At 38.9% G+C, this 19,567-nt stretch overlaps 1 protein-coding gene across 3 annotated transcripts; it reads right to left on the reverse strand.

The window, feature by feature from the left end:
• Window positions 1-563: 563 nt before the first annotated feature.
• On the reverse strand, window positions 564-16,442 carry LOC142371823 (interferon-induced very large GTPase 1-like). 3 transcript variants are annotated; one of them, XM_075454572.1, is made up of 9 exons: window positions 16,336-16,442; window positions 14,865-14,948; window positions 10,414-10,442; window positions 10,048-10,156; window positions 9,360-9,935; window positions 7,786-7,823; window positions 6,986-7,079; window positions 6,450-6,487; window positions 564-6,350 (listed from the first exon to the last, which is right to left on the reverse strand). In XM_075454572.1, exons 2-9 carry the CDS (start codon window positions 14,926-14,928, stop codon window positions 1,485-1,487), a joined length of 5,814 nt encoding a protein of 1,937 aa, XP_075310687.1. In that variant the 5' UTR covers window positions 14,929-14,948; window positions 16,336-16,442; the 3' UTR covers window positions 564-1,484. The 3 variants fall into 3 exon arrangements, with proteins under 3 accessions (XP_075310687.1, XP_075310686.1, XP_075310688.1); XM_075454571.1 differs by having other exon boundaries at window positions 564-6,353; XM_075454573.1 differs by lacking the exon at window positions 9,360-9,935 and having other exon boundaries at window positions 564-6,353.
• Between the last annotated feature and the right edge of the window lie 3,125 nt (window positions 16,443-19,567).

Genomic DNA, 19,567 nt, shown 5'->3' on the forward strand with positions numbered 1-19,567 from the left:
ACAGGAGATCATATTTATGGACAACAGACTGTTCCTCAACTTACAACTGCACATTTCTGGGAAGCATTGATTCTATGAAACTTTACCAATAACAGTGTAAGGCGTGTAATCTATGGTGAAGCCATCAGCTGCAGCTGAAAACGGCTACATATGCCTTAAGCACACAGCACAACTTACTGAGACATAAGACAGAGCCTTTCTCTGTGTACCAACATATTTAACAGCTTAAATCTTAATTCTGAACTTAAATTAAGCTGATTTCTTTATTTCTTTTAAAAACAGAGGTTGAAACTATCAATTGCTTACCAGGCAGGTTTATTATGAGTATTGTTAATATTCTGATATTCTTTCATTGCCATTACTGCAATGATTATTTAGAATATGATAATGAATGTTATTTGTTTCTATTTTTGCTGTATTTCATGAATCTATAAAGTTGTTTCACAGAACATTCACACACAGTGTTTTGTGTCAGTGTTGTTTAACATTTGTCTTTGCTTCTCTATTATGTGACAAAAAATCTATTTATTACATTAAAAAGAAAAGATCTTTTCAGAAAGAGATTTCTTTGGATTTAACTTTATTAAGTCAAAATATGCTGATTATAACATGGGCGATATATCATTTAAAAGGATATCAAGTACATAACTGCTGAATATAACATGAAAAAGAAGCCATTCATCAACTGAACAAAAAACTAAACATTCAGTGAAGAAAACTTGATCAAAACAAAAGATTCACAGAAAAAAAAGAAAAAATGAAACTTTAAAATGTTGAAATAAGAAGTTTGCTGCTGTGGGCCCAAATACATTCTTACATGAAAGCTCACAAAAATGCCACAATTCAGATATGCATGTTCTTTGTTATGAGACCAATACTATAAGAAACAAAATGGAAAAACTCCAACAAACTGTGGCTCACGTGTCCTCTTTCAAATGAAGTAAATGTGATGAACTCAGAAATTATCTTTTCATTTCTTCTTTGAATTCACTGGTGATGATTTTTCATAATGTTTGAAACAAAGAAAGTGAAAAACATTGTATGAACTAAAACTTCTTATTCTGATCTTTCAAACATAACTCAAAACCAAAAAGAACTTGGTACATATATTCATTCAGACAGGGGAAGAGAGAGATGAATGAATTCTAGAAAGCAAAATGAACTCTGCACACAGTCTGAACTTGCATAAAGCATGGATCCGTCATATTTAAGTGTCAGAACTTCACAAAAAATCTTCATTCTGATCTGTGCCATCATTTTTATCATCATCTTAAAATGAATCACTGATAATCAGACGGACCACATGTTGAAGTTCCCTTCAAGCCATATCCACAGATCCTTACACATCACAATCTAGCATAACTAACTCTGTTTAGAACTGAATTAAACTCAACCAGATAATATGTGGTTTATTCTTGGCTTCATCCTGAATATTTCCATCTGCTTAATCGAAGCAGAAAGAGCTACAATTTGCTGCAGTTTTATCACAATCTGCACATTTCATCCAGACTTTCAATAGCCTCTTTTTTAGTGTAGTTTCTCCATTCACTGGGAATTTCTCCTCTGCCCTGGAATTTCAAGTCATAGTGGTCTTCCAGTTCCTTTTGAAAGTGACAGACAAACCATTTCCAGTATGCCAGCATAGATGCATCCGCTGTAATCCTCCATGATGCATACCTCTCCCCAGCAGTTGGATACTGTTTGTAAGCGATTCTCCCCTCTGAGTCATGATTGGGGCGGAAATATCTGTCACTTCCTACTAATGTGGTGCAGAAATCAATGACCAGATCCACTGTGCCTCTTGTGTGCCATCCTTCAACTCCAGAGGGTCGATGAAAAGGAACATTGTGTTTTTCAGGACTGTGATCCTTAAGGGTGTTGATGCAAACGGCTGCACAGAATGGACATCGTTCCCAGCAGCAGTTACACAGCTGATCAATGAGAATTTGGTCGGGCTTCTGCCTGCACTCCTGAACCATCTCCAGAGAGAGGCGGCTCATCTCTTTAACGATACACACAAGGCCTTTCTCTATCTCTTCTTTAAGAAAATCAAAATTGTTGATGTCTCTGAAGTTTTTACAACAAATGGTATCAAATGCCAGCTTGTTCAGTAAAGCAGAAAATTCCTTCATCCACATGTCTACATCTCCTGACTTCTTTTTGACTTTCTCCGTTGCTTCATATAAAGCTTGACTGGCGAGCTTGCTGATGTCGTCTGCGTTTTTCTTCAGTATCTTCAGTCCTTTGTCTTTGTGATCTGTGAACATGTATTTCTTTACTTCTTCTTTTATAAAAGCCTCTACTTGCCTTCTTGGATTTTGTATGTAGGTGATGAATCTACTGAACTCCGCTTTCTCTGCTAGAGACGTCAACACGTGTTTCTCCAGGTTCAACCTGTTCCCACTGAATGCTGGGTAATTGCACCTCATTTCTCCTGCGAGATCAACAGCAGTCTTGTTGCAGACAGCCTCGTGGACAGAAACCTTCAGTTTTTCACAGATCATTTCTCCAAACACCGAAGCAGATGAGTTACCTTTGCAATAGCTTCTGAAAATGTTGTAATACTCCTTTTTCTTGCTGTCCAAATATGTGAGAGCATCATTGTTGTGTTTGAATGTGTTGTGAGACTGTAGAAGCCAACTTGCTGTCCTGTCAAAAACATACAGTGAGAGATCAACTGTAAACTCTTTCTTAAATGTGAATTTCTTGCCTGATTCAAATTCTGTCACTTTCTTTTGAACATGTTTGGCCACTTCTTGCAGATAAGTTGATCTGTAGCCTCGTGTTGCAACAGGTTTGTTCTTGATGGTCTCCAGGGATTGCTGCTCTACATCATTAATGAAGGATCTGATCATTTTCTGTTCTTCATGTGGAAAAGGATTCCTGGATTCATTTGGTTCCACATTTTGTTGTGCTGGCGAGGCAATTCCTATCATTTGTTTGAAATAACCGAATGCAGATGCCATGACACCTTTGCCTTGTCTGCTTGTATCCTTGGTTTCCCTCTTACTTTCTTGATATTGTTGGCTTTCACTATCAAGTTCTTGGCACTTCTTTTGTGTTATATAACCAAAGTAATTCCCAACTTCTGACAGCTTTTTGTATCTCCCTTTCCTTTTTGACTCACTGATGAGAGACCATTCAGTCCCAAGGTCTCGAAGGACAACTGACTGATCTTCTTCCACGTTGATGTCCTCAAAGGGTTTCGTATCTGAGGTTAATTCAGTAACCCAGTGACTCCAAACAGAGTCAAACTGTGCTTTGAGTTCTCCTTCATCTTTTACCACATCTTTTAATGTGTGTGCAAGTTCTTTGCTCTTTTGCAGCAGCTTGGTCTCAAACTCCACCTTCTTATTGTCCATCTTTTTACGAGCATTCTTCTGCTGAATAACTTCATCCAGTTTTCTTTTCACTCCTCTAAAATGCTCCTCGTGAAACTCCTTGATTTTGTTCTCAAATCGGCCCCGCCACTGAACCAGGATTTCTTTGTCACTGTGATCCTCAAAGTAAGCCGTCATATTTTTCTGAATTTCCTCATATGTTTTGCTCATTTCTTTGGAAAGATAACTGAGCTCAACCTTGTCAAGTTGTCCCTTTTCAATTCTGGGATAAAGCTGGTTTTCAATGGTCAGCATCTCTTTCCTCAGGTCCCAGGTCCAGTTCCCATACAGGACCTCAAGTTTTCTGTACACTGCAATTTCTTGCGTGTTTTTGAAGCTGAAAACAAATTGTTCATTCATCAATGCCTTCCACAGGTCCTGAATTTTGCTGTTTAAATGGGACAAAGTGATCCCAGCAGACTTTGAGGCCTTAGATAGGATGGTTTTCTTCAGTTCTTGGACACTTTCACTGTAACCAGGATTTGGAGGTGCCATGGGTGGACTTCCCTCCCATAACTGGGCAAAGTATTTCACATCTTCTTGCACATCAAAAGCAATGACATCACTGAAGCACTCAACATCGCACACCTCCTCTTTGGCAGCTAGTTGAGCCATCTTGTCCAGTTTTTCTTGCAACCGTCTCTTTCCATCCATGTTTTTCTCTGCAGCTGCGATATCTGTAACATTCTGGTGAACAAACACACAACTTGGAGAAAGCTTAACTTTCTTCATCCTCATGAAAGCCTGAACAACAATCTGCAGGACGTCTTGCATGTCAGCTGGATTCTCACCAAAGATGTTGATCAATGTCATGTTTCCCAAGCCAACAACAAAAGTTGCCAGCTCGTTGTCATGGTGAAGAGTGGCGTTACCGGCCAACTCAAGAGCACGCAGTCCTTCAGTGTCAACTACCAGGACATAGTCAAACTGGAAACCTTTGAGTTCCTCTGACAGTTTGACCAGCTGCATGTAGGCACCTTTGGTGCACCTGCCAGCACTCACTGCAAACTGCAATCCAAACATGGCATTCAGCATGGTTGATTTTCCACTGCTTTGTACACCCAAAACTGACAACACAAACACTCTCTTGTCACCCAGTTTCTTGATGACTTCTTGTAAAAGACTAGAGATCCACATCAAAGGTACCTGACCAGCATCGCCATCCATCAGCTCCATCGGGTGTCCTGATATCATCAGATCTGCAGCCAGCTCAGGGTATTTAACCCAGTCAGCCTGTTGGCTGTGCGTTTGTTCCTTCTGAGATTTATGGGCTTCGTAGATCTGTCCCATTTCTCTAAAGATGTGCTCCAAGCCAAATGTTGCTGACTGCAGCTTTTTTGATAACTGTTCAAGCTTAGTTTGTTTGTCCTTTAGCAGAGCAGATTTATCATGTTTCTTCTTCAAAGTTAAAACCTCAGACCACGTTTCGTCATAGTTTTGGAGAATTGAAGAAAGATCATCTGTGGAGAGGCCATCTATTAGGATCTGAGTCCACTTAAGAAAGTATTCTTTGTCTGTTGGTGGCAAACCCACGAGGCTTTCAGTGAATGACTTCATCAGTTTACTGTTAGAAGCAGCACATTGTTCCTGTCGAATGTGCATGAGTTGCTTTTCTTTCTGACCTTTTTCCTTCTCAATGTGACCTTTCAGGTGATACAGTTCTTTGTTTATTCTGCACCACTCATGCCAAAGTTGGCCTTGACAAGGAAGAAATTCATCTTTGATCTTGGAAACATCCATCCCCTGAATCAGTTTTACTATTTCCATTGCTGCAGATTTCCCTTTCTGGCAGTCTGTGCCATCTTCATCCACTCTGATTCCAGACACCTCGGCCATAGATTCAAGCTGGAAGGATTTATGAGGTGCAGACAAAATTTTTCTGATTATGCCTTTCAGCTCTTCAGAAACATCTGCCTGGCTTCTGTCTTTCAGGCCCAGTTTGTATTTTTGTGCTTTCATCTGAGATGCACCACAGTCACTGTCAGCAATGAGAATAATTAGAGGCTTCGGAGACCTGTAAAGTGTTGATATGACTGCACTACTTCCATGGCTTTTTTCCAGAGTTGGTACCAGAACAACAATGACAGAAGATTTTTCTGTCAGTATTTCACGCTGCTTTTCAGTTGATAGAGAATCTCCGTGAAGATTACAGAAGGCAATGCAGTCATTGAATGACTCATTGGGTGTTCCAGCAGGGCAGTACCAGGCTATCTGTGCCACACCATCCATCAAATGACGAGACTTGGTGCTACCTGGACAGTTTCTGTGGAAGAAGGCGCTGTGGCGGTTGTTGATCAAAGTGTTCATGAGCTGAGATTTAGACTGAGACAGTGAACCCAGGCGGAAAAATGACACCAGGGGTGTCTCAGCTTTGCAGATCGGCATGCTCTTCATGATTGGCTTGGAATCTTCTTTGCCTTGATTGGATGTTATCTTCCATGTTTTTGTTAGTTGCCTGAACGTCCACAGAGGACACTCAATGTCCATTGTGATGGGGTCAGGAACAAGTAAAGGTAAGGCATACTGGCACTGTGACAACTTTGTGATCATGTTTTGTTTCAGGAAGCTGTTTGAGCAGTGAAATACTGCCATTTGAACATCCATAGGGTGCACGTGAGCCTGTTTTGACTGATCAATGTCTACACTGGTTGCAAAGAGAGCATCTAAGTCACCATCATCTGCATCAACAGTGTCAGATGTTGGAAAAGACTCTGAATGGCTCGCCTCAGAACCATCTTGCAGTACAGGGATATATCTGGCTCTGTGATCTAATGTCATTAACCTCTGAAGAAAAGTATGAGCCAGATCTTTTTCAAGTGTATCATTGCTCTGCCTCACAGGTGGACCTATTTTAAGAAAGTCTGCTGGGGACATCTTGTGTGGACATTTGTCCTGAAGGTGAAGTCTGCTGAGCAGCATTTCAGTTTCTTTATGCCGTTTCTTTCTGTTTTCTTCAGAAATGTCCCGTGTCTGCTGAAAATAATAAATTAATAATTTATATTTTACCGTCTATAAAAAAAACCCTAATAGATTATCCAAAATATCATGTGAAATAATTAAGTGACTGACCTTTATTTCCTTTCCACTTATTTCCATGTTGAAAGTACCTGTAGAAAAGAAATGATTTACCAGATTACCAGGACAGATCAGTGTGATGTGGAATTAGACAGTAATAGTAAAAAACTGTTGACACACCTATACTAAAATATGCTAAACTCAACCTAAAAGACCAACAGTGAACAACAACAACAACAAAAGAACTTTTAAACACAACTAGGTTTCATATCAAAGGGATATTCTTTATTCTTTTTTTAAAATTAGATGGCATTTGGTACCCTCTCAGTTTGGAAAAGCAGGGAGGAAATCTAACAGGGGAACAGAGCTAAACAGCTAATCAGAATAGGATCTTCAAAAGAGCTCATTTCTAACCATCTGAAACAACTCAAACCGTAAATATTTCCTGTACTGGAGAAACTATCTTCACTACTTAATGCTTAATGCTAATAAGTGTTATTTCCCAGCACCGTTCTAGAATGTGGAATGTATAACAATAGTAGTTTGATCTTGTACCAATTGTACAATCCAAATCTTTCAGGAAATGCTACCTTTCTCCTTTGTTTCATGTGGAACAGATTTGATTTCAGACTGTCCTGGTGTGTTGTCGTCATTCTTCTCTGAGCGTTCAGCACCATCATGTTCCTGTAATGGATCACAGGAAGAAATGTACACATTTAACTTTACTTATGAAGAATGACTGTCAGGAATAATCACATCAGCAAAATAAAACAATTATTAGACAAGCAGGCAATATCGAAGTTCAGTCCTTTGATATTGCCTAGGCTAAAGAATACAATGATTTAAAAAATAAAATATTGGTTAAAGAGATTTGCAAATCTTTTTTTTTATATATATTCTTTCTGAAACAACATTTTTGGAATTGAGGTTACAGATGTGTGGCTGTTTAGTTCAGTAAATTGTGAGGAGTGCTTGTAGGTGAAGGTTAACAGAATTCCAAAGTAAGAAAGTTTTACTTACATCGCCAATAATTCTGAAATCTGGGCAAAATGTAAATGTTTGATGAAAGCATTAAAATAGTCTCCTACTCTATTAAGATTTACCCTTTGAACCAAATACATCAGATTTTAACAAAGATGTCTGTGGACCTTAAAGATTTTTTTAAGACACATTTTCAATTGAAAAAATAAATAAATAAAAAAGACTTGGTTTAAATCATCTAAACTGCAACATAAAATCAATTTATTCAATTGTGTCTGGAAACAAATAATTAGCAGTTTTTTTATATTAGGTTAACATACCAAAGATTAGCATAAAAGATTAAATAAAAGTCTGAAAAACACTGTGAACTAAAATTATATGAATGAATCCCTACATAAGTTAAACTTACCTTTGACTTGATTTCAGTGCCCGTCTTCATTTCTTCTGCTGCACGATGATGAAGGAAAAAAAGCAGATTGCATTAGTTCAATATTTGAAAAATGACAATTCAAAGCGCAGCATCCTACAATCAGTGCATCTACAAGTATCTGTTCTTTCTGAATTAATTTAAATCCATTTTATTATGATTTTGCTACCTTGAAAAGTTGAGATATTTCCAATACACATTTCACTGCTGGTGTACGTGCACAGCTGCAGGGGACAAATAAAGATTCTGGATTCTTCTTGATAAAGTTTCTTGAGTATGAAATCTGCTCTAATGTGGAAACAGTGTTTCCCCTCAATCCCCTGTAGGGGGCAGTAGTGCATAGAGCACCATTATGGGTCATATTTAGGGGAATCAACAAATGACACATGATTCATAATAACTGGAGGACATATTGTGCTCCAGAAATTGAGGATTTCTTTTTTTTCCTCCTTTTTCGTTCACCCAACCACAGTACATAGTTACAGTTACAAAGACTAAAAATAAGAATAAAAAATTATTGTAATTACAATCGGCCTCATAGTCCATCACTAGTTAGCTTCTTGTAATGTTAGATTGGATGTGGTGTGAATTGTTGGGGGAATATGAAACCCTTGCAGTTCCAGGATGTTGATTACACTTTGCATCAAGTTGCCATAAAATATAAGACAAAACAAAATATATAATTTGTTATTCTCCAAGAGGAGCTTTCTGCCCGTATATGTTCACAGCAAAAAACATCCAAAATTTTTGGGGAAGGTTAAAGGGAGATTGCTGTTTTATCCCCACAATTATACAGGTCTGCATGTGGTGTGGTAGTTAGCAGATTAATAGTTGATTCTAAACTGTCCGTAGGAGAGAGCGTGCTCTGTGTGGCCCTGTGATGAACTTGCAACCTGCCCAGGTTATACCCCACCTCTCCCACAATGGTAGCTGGGATAGGCTCCAGTGAGCAGAACTCCCTTTAGTGTTGATCTTAATTTTTGTAATATTGCAAACATTTTACATGCTTAGAAGCTATGTGAATACAAAGGGCAAAATGTGGTATTTTTATGCAGAAACTGTGCATTGAAACATGTTAGTTTGTCAGTGCTCCTCCATTTTTTTGTGTGTCACAGTGTCACAGTATTAATCCATACTCATGCTAATAGAATTGTCAAATGATGTGTGTATTTTGGCCATCAGGAAAACCAGATTCACTTCAAAGTTGCTACGACATTGTGAATGAAGTGGATGCTGTAAACTTTGTGCCTGGTTCTGTTTCTTACAACTTAAAAGGATTTTCAATTCAAAGCTCAAAATTTGACTGGCAGAGTATTGATGGAACCCTGCAGCTGATTAAAAGCAGGCCTGCTTGTTTGTGATCCAGGTTAATTTGTGTTAGTCTTGGTAGATTGTTTTGGTCATTTCTGAAGTCAGATAACTGCATTTATATTAACAGATAAGCACAATATTATTTGATCCCCAACATTACTGGACACACCCATTAGGCATTTTTTTCTGTATTTTGTTCAACTTGGTAGAAAGTAAATAAAGTTCTGTCCACACTGGAATCTTACCTGTTGTCACTCTTTCCTCTTTGTGGTTTTTGGGATCCAGCTGTTCTTTCTGCTCTTCAACATTTTCAAAAATCTGTCTGTTGTAGCATTGTGGGTTGTTTTCAGAGACCATGACATGTATTTTTTCCAGAAGAGAAATGATCTCGTTTTCATCCACCATACGTCTTGTACATGTGTGGTATCTTTTTTCAGAAAAACTACTCTCAGCTTTCAGGTCTGCCAGTGCACTTTCACAGCTTTCATCTGACTTGTGAGTCACAACTGTCATTACATAAGAAAGATTTCCTTTGCCAAAACCTTTCTCTAACCACTGTATTCCTGACCTGTATTGGCTGCTGTGAAGGCCGTTTGGCAGCAGTAAGATAAAGGCATGGACTGCCTGAATGGATGGGATTTGGTCAGCATTTGGAAGACCAAGCATGTTAATAACACAGATGTGCTGACCACACAAATCATACAGTTTGGATGAAAACTGCTCCATGTTTGTTTGCTTGTCATGGTCAATTAAGATATTTTTTGATCCAATCTCAATGGAGTTGGTGTCACCAATTAACACAAGTTTGAGTTTGGGTATTACTGAAAAAAAAAGAAAAAAAGGAGCTTCAGTAGTTAAACCACAGTGTTCATTATAATTTAATGAGTATGAGTTGTAAAATAAGCCTTCCAACCAATCATCCTAAAGTATTACCTTTGTCATCGCTTGCCTCAGATGCAGTTTTGGTTTCAGCCTCCCCTTCTGTGCTACTTTCATTCTTTTCTGAGTGCTGAGCATCATGAGGATCATTCACTGGATCACTCTAAGAAAAATGGGATTTTATTTGTTGATTAGTTTCAGTTTTGAACAAATTGGGAATATGACGTGTAAAATAGAAGCACAGTCAAACAACAATCACATGGAAATGTATTTTTAAAAAATTCAGGATTGCACATGTGTGTTGTGCAATAATCCTGACCTGATAGAGAAGAAGTCATCACTTAAAAGCTATGGAAATATTTTGTGTTGTAAAACTGCTGTAAGGATATCTAAAAGAGGGAGAAAATATCTTGTTCTCACCTTGGTGTCATCATTACTCTCCAGGTGGACTGCAGGGCCATAAGAGAAAGCAAAGTACACACAGGATTAGTCTAATATTTGAAAAGTGACAATTCAAAGCGCAGCATCCTACAATCAGTGCATCTACAAGTATCTGTTCTTTAATTCCACAACTCTCAACCTCCCCACATAACACTCATCCCACACATTTCTGTTGATAGAAGTCAGCACAAAATATAATATATATATTATATAATTTATTTATCCTGAATTATTTTTATTCCATTTCATTCTTATTTTGCTACCTTGAAAAGTTGAGCTATTTGTAATACACATTTCACTGCTGGTGTACGTGCACAGCTGCAGGGGACAAATAAAGATTCTGGATTCTTCTTGATAAAGTTTCTTGAGTATGACATCTGCTCTGATGTGGAAACAGTGTTTCCCTTCAATCCCCTGTAGGGGGCAGTAGTGCATAGGGCACCATTATGGGTCATATTTAGGGGAATCAACAAATGACACATGATTCCTAATAACTGGAGGATATATTGGGGGAAAGTGCTTTAGAAATTAAGATTTTCTCCTTTTTCGTTCACCCAACCACAGTACATAGTTACAGTTACAAAGACTATAAATTAGAATTAAAAATTATTGTAATTAGAATTGGCCTCATAGTCCATCACTAGTTAGCTTCTTGTAATGTTAGATTGGATGTGGTGTGCATTGTTGGAGGAATATGAAACCCTTGCAGTTCCAGGATGTTGATTACACTTTGCATCAAGTTGTCATAAAATATAAGACATAACAAAATATATAATTTGTTATTCTCCAAGAGGAGCTTTCTGCCCGTATATGATCACAGCAAAAAACATCCAAAATTATTTGGGGAAGGTTAAAGTGAGATTGCTGTTTTATCCCCACAATTAGACAGGTCTGCATGTGGTGTGGTATGTAGCAGTCACAGTGCCGTGTGGATTAAGAGGCTTTGAAGCCTCTGACACACCAACATTCCTATCGGGGGAATGTTTACCAATGTGGATAAAACCCAGATCTGCAATTCTTCTCCACCAAGGAAAAAGAGACAGAAACTGGCTAATTTACAACAACCTTCGGCCCTTTAAAAGCTTTTGGGAATGGAAAAATAGCAACAGACGCTTGCCATAAAATTGGAATAAAACTCGAATGAACACAGAATCTTTCTGTTGGAGAAGTTGGAGACTTACTATCTTATCTTGACCATAAATCGAAGTTGACACCTTAAACCCCTCTTCCACCAGAGAAAGAGACCAGATGGCTACACACGAACTGAGAATACTCACTAAAGACTCAATTTTAGTCGAATCTTAAACTGTATTAAATATGTTTGATTACCATATACAATTTCTTTCAGGTTTCCAGCTTGATCACAAGACGCATATAGAGACAATTTGTACGATTCTGGCTTAAATATTAACAAAGAACTGATCGTATTGGAAAATGCCCAACCTGCCTGATGGAACCACATTGCCCCCTAGTGGTCTGCAGTGTTGATTAGTTGAACATTTAAATCCCAGAGGACTCAGTAAAATGGACGAGATATATGCAACAATTTAACTTTTAACGATGTCCCTTCGGTATCTATTTGTTATTTGTTTGGCATCGCCATTGTTAACAGAAAATTAACACTGGTGGTTCCCCTATTCATATGTCATGACTCTACAGATATTCATCTGAATTTTGAAACTCATAATTGTCTGTATTATGTTGTGTGTTATTTTGATGTCTTTATATCACAAGTCTATGTTATATCTTTAATCTGCATATCTTAACAAGTTGTGGTGTTTTCAGAATCACCGAGACAAATGTTCTATGAGACGGAGTAATGGAGAAATAAGAGTTTCTTTGTCTCATCCAGAAATTCCCCATAAAAGCTGAGTAGATCGGCTTACAGAGACACACAGGCAGACGTCACCACAGTCCAGGCATATCATTGGCTGAAAGAGTAGTGTAAGCTTACGTCATGCCCCGCCTCCGAGAGTCAAACCGCGGACCCCGCGAAAACACACTCAGTTTCAACGCAGTTTTTCAACACAGAGTTTCAGAACAGAACAGAGAACACAGTTGCTCAGAGAGATTTGGAGATGACTTAAGAAGAAAAGAAGAGCTCACCAGAGTTTGGGAGTTTCCCGAGTCTCAGGAGAGAGCGGAAAGACGAGAGGATGAGCGATGCAGAAGACGACAGGAAGAAGCCCTCCATGACCAAGGGAGACCCCGGAGACGAGAAAGAAAGACCCGAACAAAGATAGGAACAGGATGAAGTTTTCCTACCAAGAAAGCCAACTCAAGCAACCTTTTATTAATCTTCTGTGAACTTAAGTTCGCTTCATCAGAGAAAGCAGCAACGGACCAACTCTGACACTCGGAGGATTTGATCATCCCACAGTGAAGCCCTCGGCACCATCGTTCCCGTTTCCCGGTGAAGAGAAGCAACTACAAAGTCCGCTTAAACCAGCCACAACCAGGCCCTGAGAGCAGAACCCAGAGGGAATCCACTCGGGCTGCGTGGCTACCTGCTGTGTTCCGATCTGACAAAAAGGGAACTTCAGTACAGTAAGACCGACCCGTTTTCACCTTAAAGTGGGTTTGATGGATGTCTCGAGGTTTTCACAGAATGATAAATGAATCCAAAATGTCAGTGTTTAGCGTCAAATAATCAGCCAACCTGAACTATTTGAATGAATCCAGTATCTCTCCATTCCCATATTTTATTTTCCATTCACTAAGTGTTTTATATAATCACCCATATTCCATGCATCTACTGTTTGTTTTCGGTTCATGTCCTTGGTCATACCATTTTAATAAATAGTTCATATATCTATATATATATATGTTATAATCACAGATTGTGTCGTATGCATTCTTTACGTAATGTCTGTCCAACCAAACGAGAACTTTCACGAAAGTCGCGAGATATGAGACTGATTATTAATTGATTATTAATTGATTATTAAATTGATAATTAATTTAACATACCAGGATCGTAAGATTTTAACAGTTTCCCTCCCAGACTGTAACTTAAAACAAGTTAAAATAAAGGAGGTGGTGCCCTTATATTCGAGGTTTAAGGTTTATTGAGACTGTGCAGGACATCTTATAAATCCTTATATTTAATACATATATAAATACCCAATAACGCTACAGGTAGTTAGCAGATTGATAGTTGAATCTAAACTGTCCGTAGGAGAGAGCGTGCTCTGTGTGGCCCTGTGATGAACTTGCAACCTGCCCAGGTTATACCCCACCTCTCCCACAATGGTAGCTGGGATAAGCTCCAGTGAGCAGAACTCCCTTTAGTGTTGATCTTACTTTTTGTAATATTGCAAACATTTTACATGCTTAGAAGCTATGTGAATACAAAGGGCATAATGTCGTATTTTTAAGCAGAAACTGTGCGTTGAAACATGTTAATTTGTCAGTGCTCCTCCATTTTTTTTGTTTTTTCCTCATTTGCAGCAATACGTGTCACAGTATTAATCTATACTCATGCTAATATAATTGTGAAATGATGTGTGTGTATTTTGGTCATCAGGACACCAAATTCACTTAGAAGTCACAACAACATTGTGAATGAAGTGGATGCTGTAAACTTTTTGCCTGGTTCTGTTACTTAAAACTTTAAAGGATTTTCAATTCAAAGCTCAAAATTTGGGATCCAGCTGTTCTTTCTGCTCTTCAACATTTTCACAAATCTGTCTGCTGTAGCATTGTGGGTTGTTTTCAGAGACCATGGCATCTTTTTTGTCCAAAAGAGCAATTATCTCGTTTTCATCCATCATACGTCTTGTACATGTGTGGTATCTTTTTTCAGAAAAACTACTCTCAGCTTTCAGGTCTGCCAGTGCACTTTCACAGCTTTCATCTGACTTGTGAGTCACAACTGTCATTACATAAGAAAGATTTCCTTTGCCAAAACCTTTCTCTAACCACTGTATTCCTGACCTGTATTGGCTGCTGTGAAGGCCGTTTGGCAGCAGTAAGATAAAGGCATGGACTGCCTGAATGGATGAGAATTCATCAGTGTTTGAAAGACCAAGTACATTAATAAAACAGATTTGCTGACCAAACAAATCATACAGTTTGGATGAAAACTGCTCCATGTTTTTCTACTTTTCATGGTCAAGTAAAATGTTCTTTGAGCCAATGTCAATGGAGTTGGTGTCACCAATTAACATGACCCTGAGCTCAGGCATCGTTGAATGCAGGGAATGTTCTTCCTCTTAAGATTCAAAGCCGATATACTTTTTCACATATATTTGTTTTTATATTTTCTGATGCATCCGTTAACATTAACTACTGTTTTATTCAAGTCACATGGTTTCAGGGAAAACGAGCTGTATTTATTTTACTTTCCCTTTTCTCATTTAAAAAAAGAAAAAACTGCATTTCATTGCCCAAACAGTGGGAGGAGTTTAAAAAAGCAAGCTATACCTTACCTTTGTCATTTGTCACAGAAGTAACAGATTTGGTTTCAGATTCTCCCTCTTTGTTCTCCTCCATCTTATCTGCTCTTCATACAACTGCAGAAATAAAAAATACATTTTACAAAACTTTCTAATACTTCAACATTAAGATCAATATCAACATTCGCAGTATTTTGTGTGATATTGTAATGAGGTAATGATCATTTAGAAATATAAAGTCCATTTGAAAACCACTGAAATTTCCTTCTTCCTGGTTTATTTAGCATTACGTAACGAGGAAGTATGTCACGCTCATATAGTTTATGGGTGTGACATTAAAAGTTCTTTTAAAATATTTACATTGCATTCAAAGGAACTGCCATAAAATACTAGCCTGGCGACGCCATCCTACGTACTTCCGCCCAAAGATTTTGGCTCCGCACATAGTCTGGCCCAATCCCCCTACCTCGGTTCGCTCAGTGTTTTGCCAATCAGCAAACAGTTGCGAGTGGTGACGCAGAACTTACGCGCGGAGTCCATTGTAGTCCATATAATTGTAGTTCAACCGCAGCGGAAATAAACATGGCGACGGAAGAACGCTAGAAGCTATCCATGAAGTTGTCCCAACTCTGGAGAGCATTACACAATTAAAACAAGAGCAAGAGGAATGCCTCTTCAATATTGTTAGTGGCAAGGATGTCGTAGCTCTCCTTCCAACTGGCTTTGGGAAAAGTTTGATTTATCAAATGGTACCGATATAATGAAAGCGGATGTGGGAAGCGTGATTCGCTAGCTAGAGCCTCGCGAGAGTAAGCATGAACCTCGGCGCATAACCTACGTCCTTTCTAAACATTACTGATTGGTTAAGGGAACTCCGTTACTCCAATGAATTTAAGTTGTTGGGTAAGGTCCCGCCCTCCATGGAAACGGATTCCTCTTGGGTTTTCCCAGACTGTTTGACAGAGTCAACAGTCGGCTTTCGCCCAGGCTAATAAAATACATGTGGTGTGTTCTGTGTGTTTGTCCAAAAAAGATGATCATGATCAGGGCAGACGGCCCAAATGTTTCAAAAAGTCCAATTAAGAAAAAATACAACTTTATGTTTATCAACTTGCACTGAGACATCCCATTTAGGCTATGAGACACATAATGAATGTAATTAGTGGAATAAAACATATATAGAAGTATATCAATAATTTGCCTCTCATAATAAGTTAAATGTGTATAAACTAATTGTTAAATCAATCTGAATCCTATTCTTACGTTATCTTGGTCTGTAAAAGTAGTTTTCCTGTATGATGCACGGCATCAAATGCTTTCTCTAAAAATCACATGACATTCACTCTAAATGAACAGACAAAAACCACAGCAAATGTGTGTCTGGGAAGAGGAATCATAACAATACAAATCACAAGCAAGACTTAAAATGAACATTTGGTTTTCAACACAAACTGCACACACTCCAAATTCTATCTGAAAGAAAAAACAGAATATTGTTACTCACCTTGCATTATGTGTGTGTGGCTTTCTTTTTTGTCTTGGCTCTATCTTCCCTTCTCAAGTTCTGCTTCTCAAATTCCTGTCAGTACCTTTATGTAACATGAGACCAGAGGCTTGTTGTTTTAGTACTTGTTCAACCGGCTTATAGCTTGCTTTTTTTTAAACTCCTCCCGCTGTTTGGGCAATGAATAGGAAATAAAATGCACTTTTTTCTTTTTTTAAATGAGAAAAGTGAAAGTAAAATAAATACAGCTCTTTTTCCCTGAAACCATGTGACTTGAATAAAACAGTAGTTAATGCTACTGGATGCATCAGAAAATATAAAAACAAACATATGTGAAAAAGTATATCGGCTTTGAATCTTAAAGAGGAAGAGCATTCCCTGCATTGGAACCACCTTTAGTGCAGTAACTTTAAGTAATGTTTGACATCACCAGTCTGGCACATCATTGTGGAGGAAAACTGGTCCACTCTTTCAACATATATTCAGCTCTATCTTCCCTTCAGGTTCTGACAAGTCGTCATAAAATATAAGACATAACAAAATATGATTTGTTATTCTCCAAGAGGAGCTTTCTGCCCCTATATGATCACAGCAAAAAATATCCAAAATTATTGCTGTTTTATCCCCAAAATTAGACAGGTCTGCATGTGGTGTGGTAGTTAGCAGATTAATAGTTGATTCTAAATTGTCTGTAGGAGAGAACGTCCTCTGTGTGGCCCTGTGAGGAACTTTCAACCTGCCCAGGTTATACCCCACCTCTCCCACATTCTCCTGAATACAAAGGGCATAATGTGGTATTTTTAAGCAGAAACTGTCATGGTTTTTCCAGATTTGTGTGACCCAAACGCAGAGAACTTCCAGGAGACCAAAGAATGTTTTTAGGAGGTTTATTGTACGAATAAAGGTGAGCTTAGTTGCGTCTATCTGTCAAGGTTTGCTTGGTCAGGAATCCGGACGGGAACTGGAACTCTGAGGGAAACACAGGTTAGTATGGGTTTTGAGGTTGGATGAAGATCAGCTGTAAAACGTTCAGCTTACAGGAATCTCGGTGACTTTCGGCTGGGGAGTTGATGGGGTGATCCAGGAGGGGCGAAGGTTTCAGGAAACCTTTGGCATCTTTTCCTTAGGGAGCACAGTGGAGAGCGGACAGGGTTCGGCCTCAGCCACGGAACAAAGATAGGACACAGGACTGCCAGTCAGAGACTTGAAAAGGTTGAACCACACCACCTCCCGAAAACCCCAACAGAAACTGTGCATTGAAACATGTTAGTTTGTCAGTGCTCCTCCATTTTTTGTGTGTTTTTTCTTATTGTTAGCAATAAGTGTCACAGTATGAATCTATACTCATGCTAATATGATTGTGAAATGATGTGTGTATTTTGGTCATCAGGACACCAGATTCACTTAGAAGTCACAACAACATTGTGAATGAAGTGGATGCTGTAAATGTTTTGCCTGGTTCTGTTACTTACAACTTTAAAGGATTTTCCATTCAAAGCTCAAAATTTGGGATCCAGCTGTTCTTTCTGCTCTTCAACATTCTCAAAAATCAGTCTGCTGTAGCATTGTGTTTTTTTTTCAGAGACCATGGCATCTTATTTTCTCCAAAAGAGCAATGATCTGGTTTTCATCCATCATACGTCTTGCATATGTGTGGTGTTTTTTTTTCAGAAAAACTACTCTCAGCTTTCAGGTCTGCCAGTGCACTTTCACAGCTTTCATCTGACTTGTGAGTCACAACTGTCATTGTTGTGGAGAAATTAGAGTCGAATCCCGCGTTGGTCAGCCGTTCATTGGGGAGTTTATTGAACAAACCGTCACAGCAAATGTGCATACAGAATGTACAAAATGTCCGCCGTCTTCATACTGTGAACCAACTTTATACTGGTTTAATCATAACATGCATGCGTCATCCGGACTCAATCTCTTTCTGCGACGCCGAGCGTCTGCCCTAAATGTAAACAGCCCATACTACCTTTTACCCATATTCATATGAACCAGTCAACAAGGCCCAGGATGTAACTAGGCCAGAAGTCATGAGCATGTCATGACATCCTTCTCCCACATAGTCCCCCCTGAAATCACTTATCAGTGATTTAATAAAGAAATAATCTAAAATGAAAGAAAATCATCCCTCATAGTTAATTAAGAATTAATTAACATAATCAACACTAAATTATTCTAATAATTCTACAATATCAATCGACGGGACCATTTTGAATAAATGAAAAGGAATATATATATATGCGTACTCGAATCACATTAAATGATTAAATTAAATTACACGATATTGAATTCAACAACACTACAAGTTTTACATTGCCATCACACTTGTCCACTGTTCGCAGTGCATAGGTGCGAAAAACCCACCGGCTGCTACTTCCGTAACTCATGTTATTATCTTGGGAAAATTCACCTACGGCCCCCCCCACTGGCGACCGACCACTTTACCAAGGTCGCACTCCGAACAGTTGACTGACACAATTGGCAATGGACATATCAGTGATCAGTTTTGACTGATAATACAGATAGACTGAATACACCTCCATCAAATCAGTTAATCACCGTTTTGCATCAAGTACAATACATAAAATTATGGATTATCACACAGCAATGGTAATAAAATGCAATGTAATGCAGCTCCTCCAGTCCCGTCCCATCTCCCGTACTCTGGGGTCGTCTGCTTCTGGCCGAACATCCGTCCGGCTGGGTCTGGAACTGCTAAGCTAACTCTGGGAGGAGAGGTCGCCAGTACGTCACTCCCAATCAAAGAGATCTTCAGCATCTCTTCTCCCTGTCAGACTATACTTGGTTCCACCCTCGAAGAAAGAAACTTGTGAACCGTCCGTTGATAACCTTCATTCGTTGACCAGCTCTTCCATGCGTTGGTCCTCAGACCTGGTCTCGCATGGTCATCTGCCTCCAGATTCCTTCCGCTGTTTGTTTGAACATCACTTGCAGCAAACACCTTCTTAGAATGGGTATAATGCAACACACCAATAGGGAAACCATCCTCACTATCAACAATATTGCTATTCCCGCCTTAACTGCTATCGCTCCCCCTTCTCCCAAAATCCCAAACAGACCAGTCCACCACCGTTCACCTCCACCAGCATCACACGTCAGCTCCTCTCTCCGTTCTCTGATCTTCTTCACAGCCGTTGTAAACGTACCATCAGCTGCAGTGTTCCCGGGTATAAATGTACAACATTTTCCCCAACCATCTGGCACA

This window comes from Odontesthes bonariensis, chromosome 21, assembly GCF_027942865.1.
Source record: "Odontesthes bonariensis isolate fOdoBon6 chromosome 21, fOdoBon6.hap1, whole genome shotgun sequence".
Classification (NCBI taxonomy): Eukaryota; Metazoa; Chordata; class Actinopteri; order Atheriniformes; family Atherinopsidae; genus Odontesthes; species Odontesthes bonariensis.

Excerpts from the sequence above, each read along its gene's own strand:
- LOC142371823 (XM_075454571.1), bottom strand. The coding sequence starts at position 14,928 with ATGGAGGAGAACAAAGAGGGAGAATCTGAAACCAAATCTGTTACTTCT. Across the intron at positions 6,488-6,985 it reads ACATGAAACAAAGGAGAAAG|GTACTTTCAACATGGAAATA; the intron begins GTAGCATTTCCT and ends TCTTTTCTACAG. Across the intron at positions 6,354-6,449 it reads TAAGTGGAAAGGAAATAAAG|CAGACACGGGACATTTCTGA; the intron begins GTCAGTCACTTA and ends TATTATTTTCAG.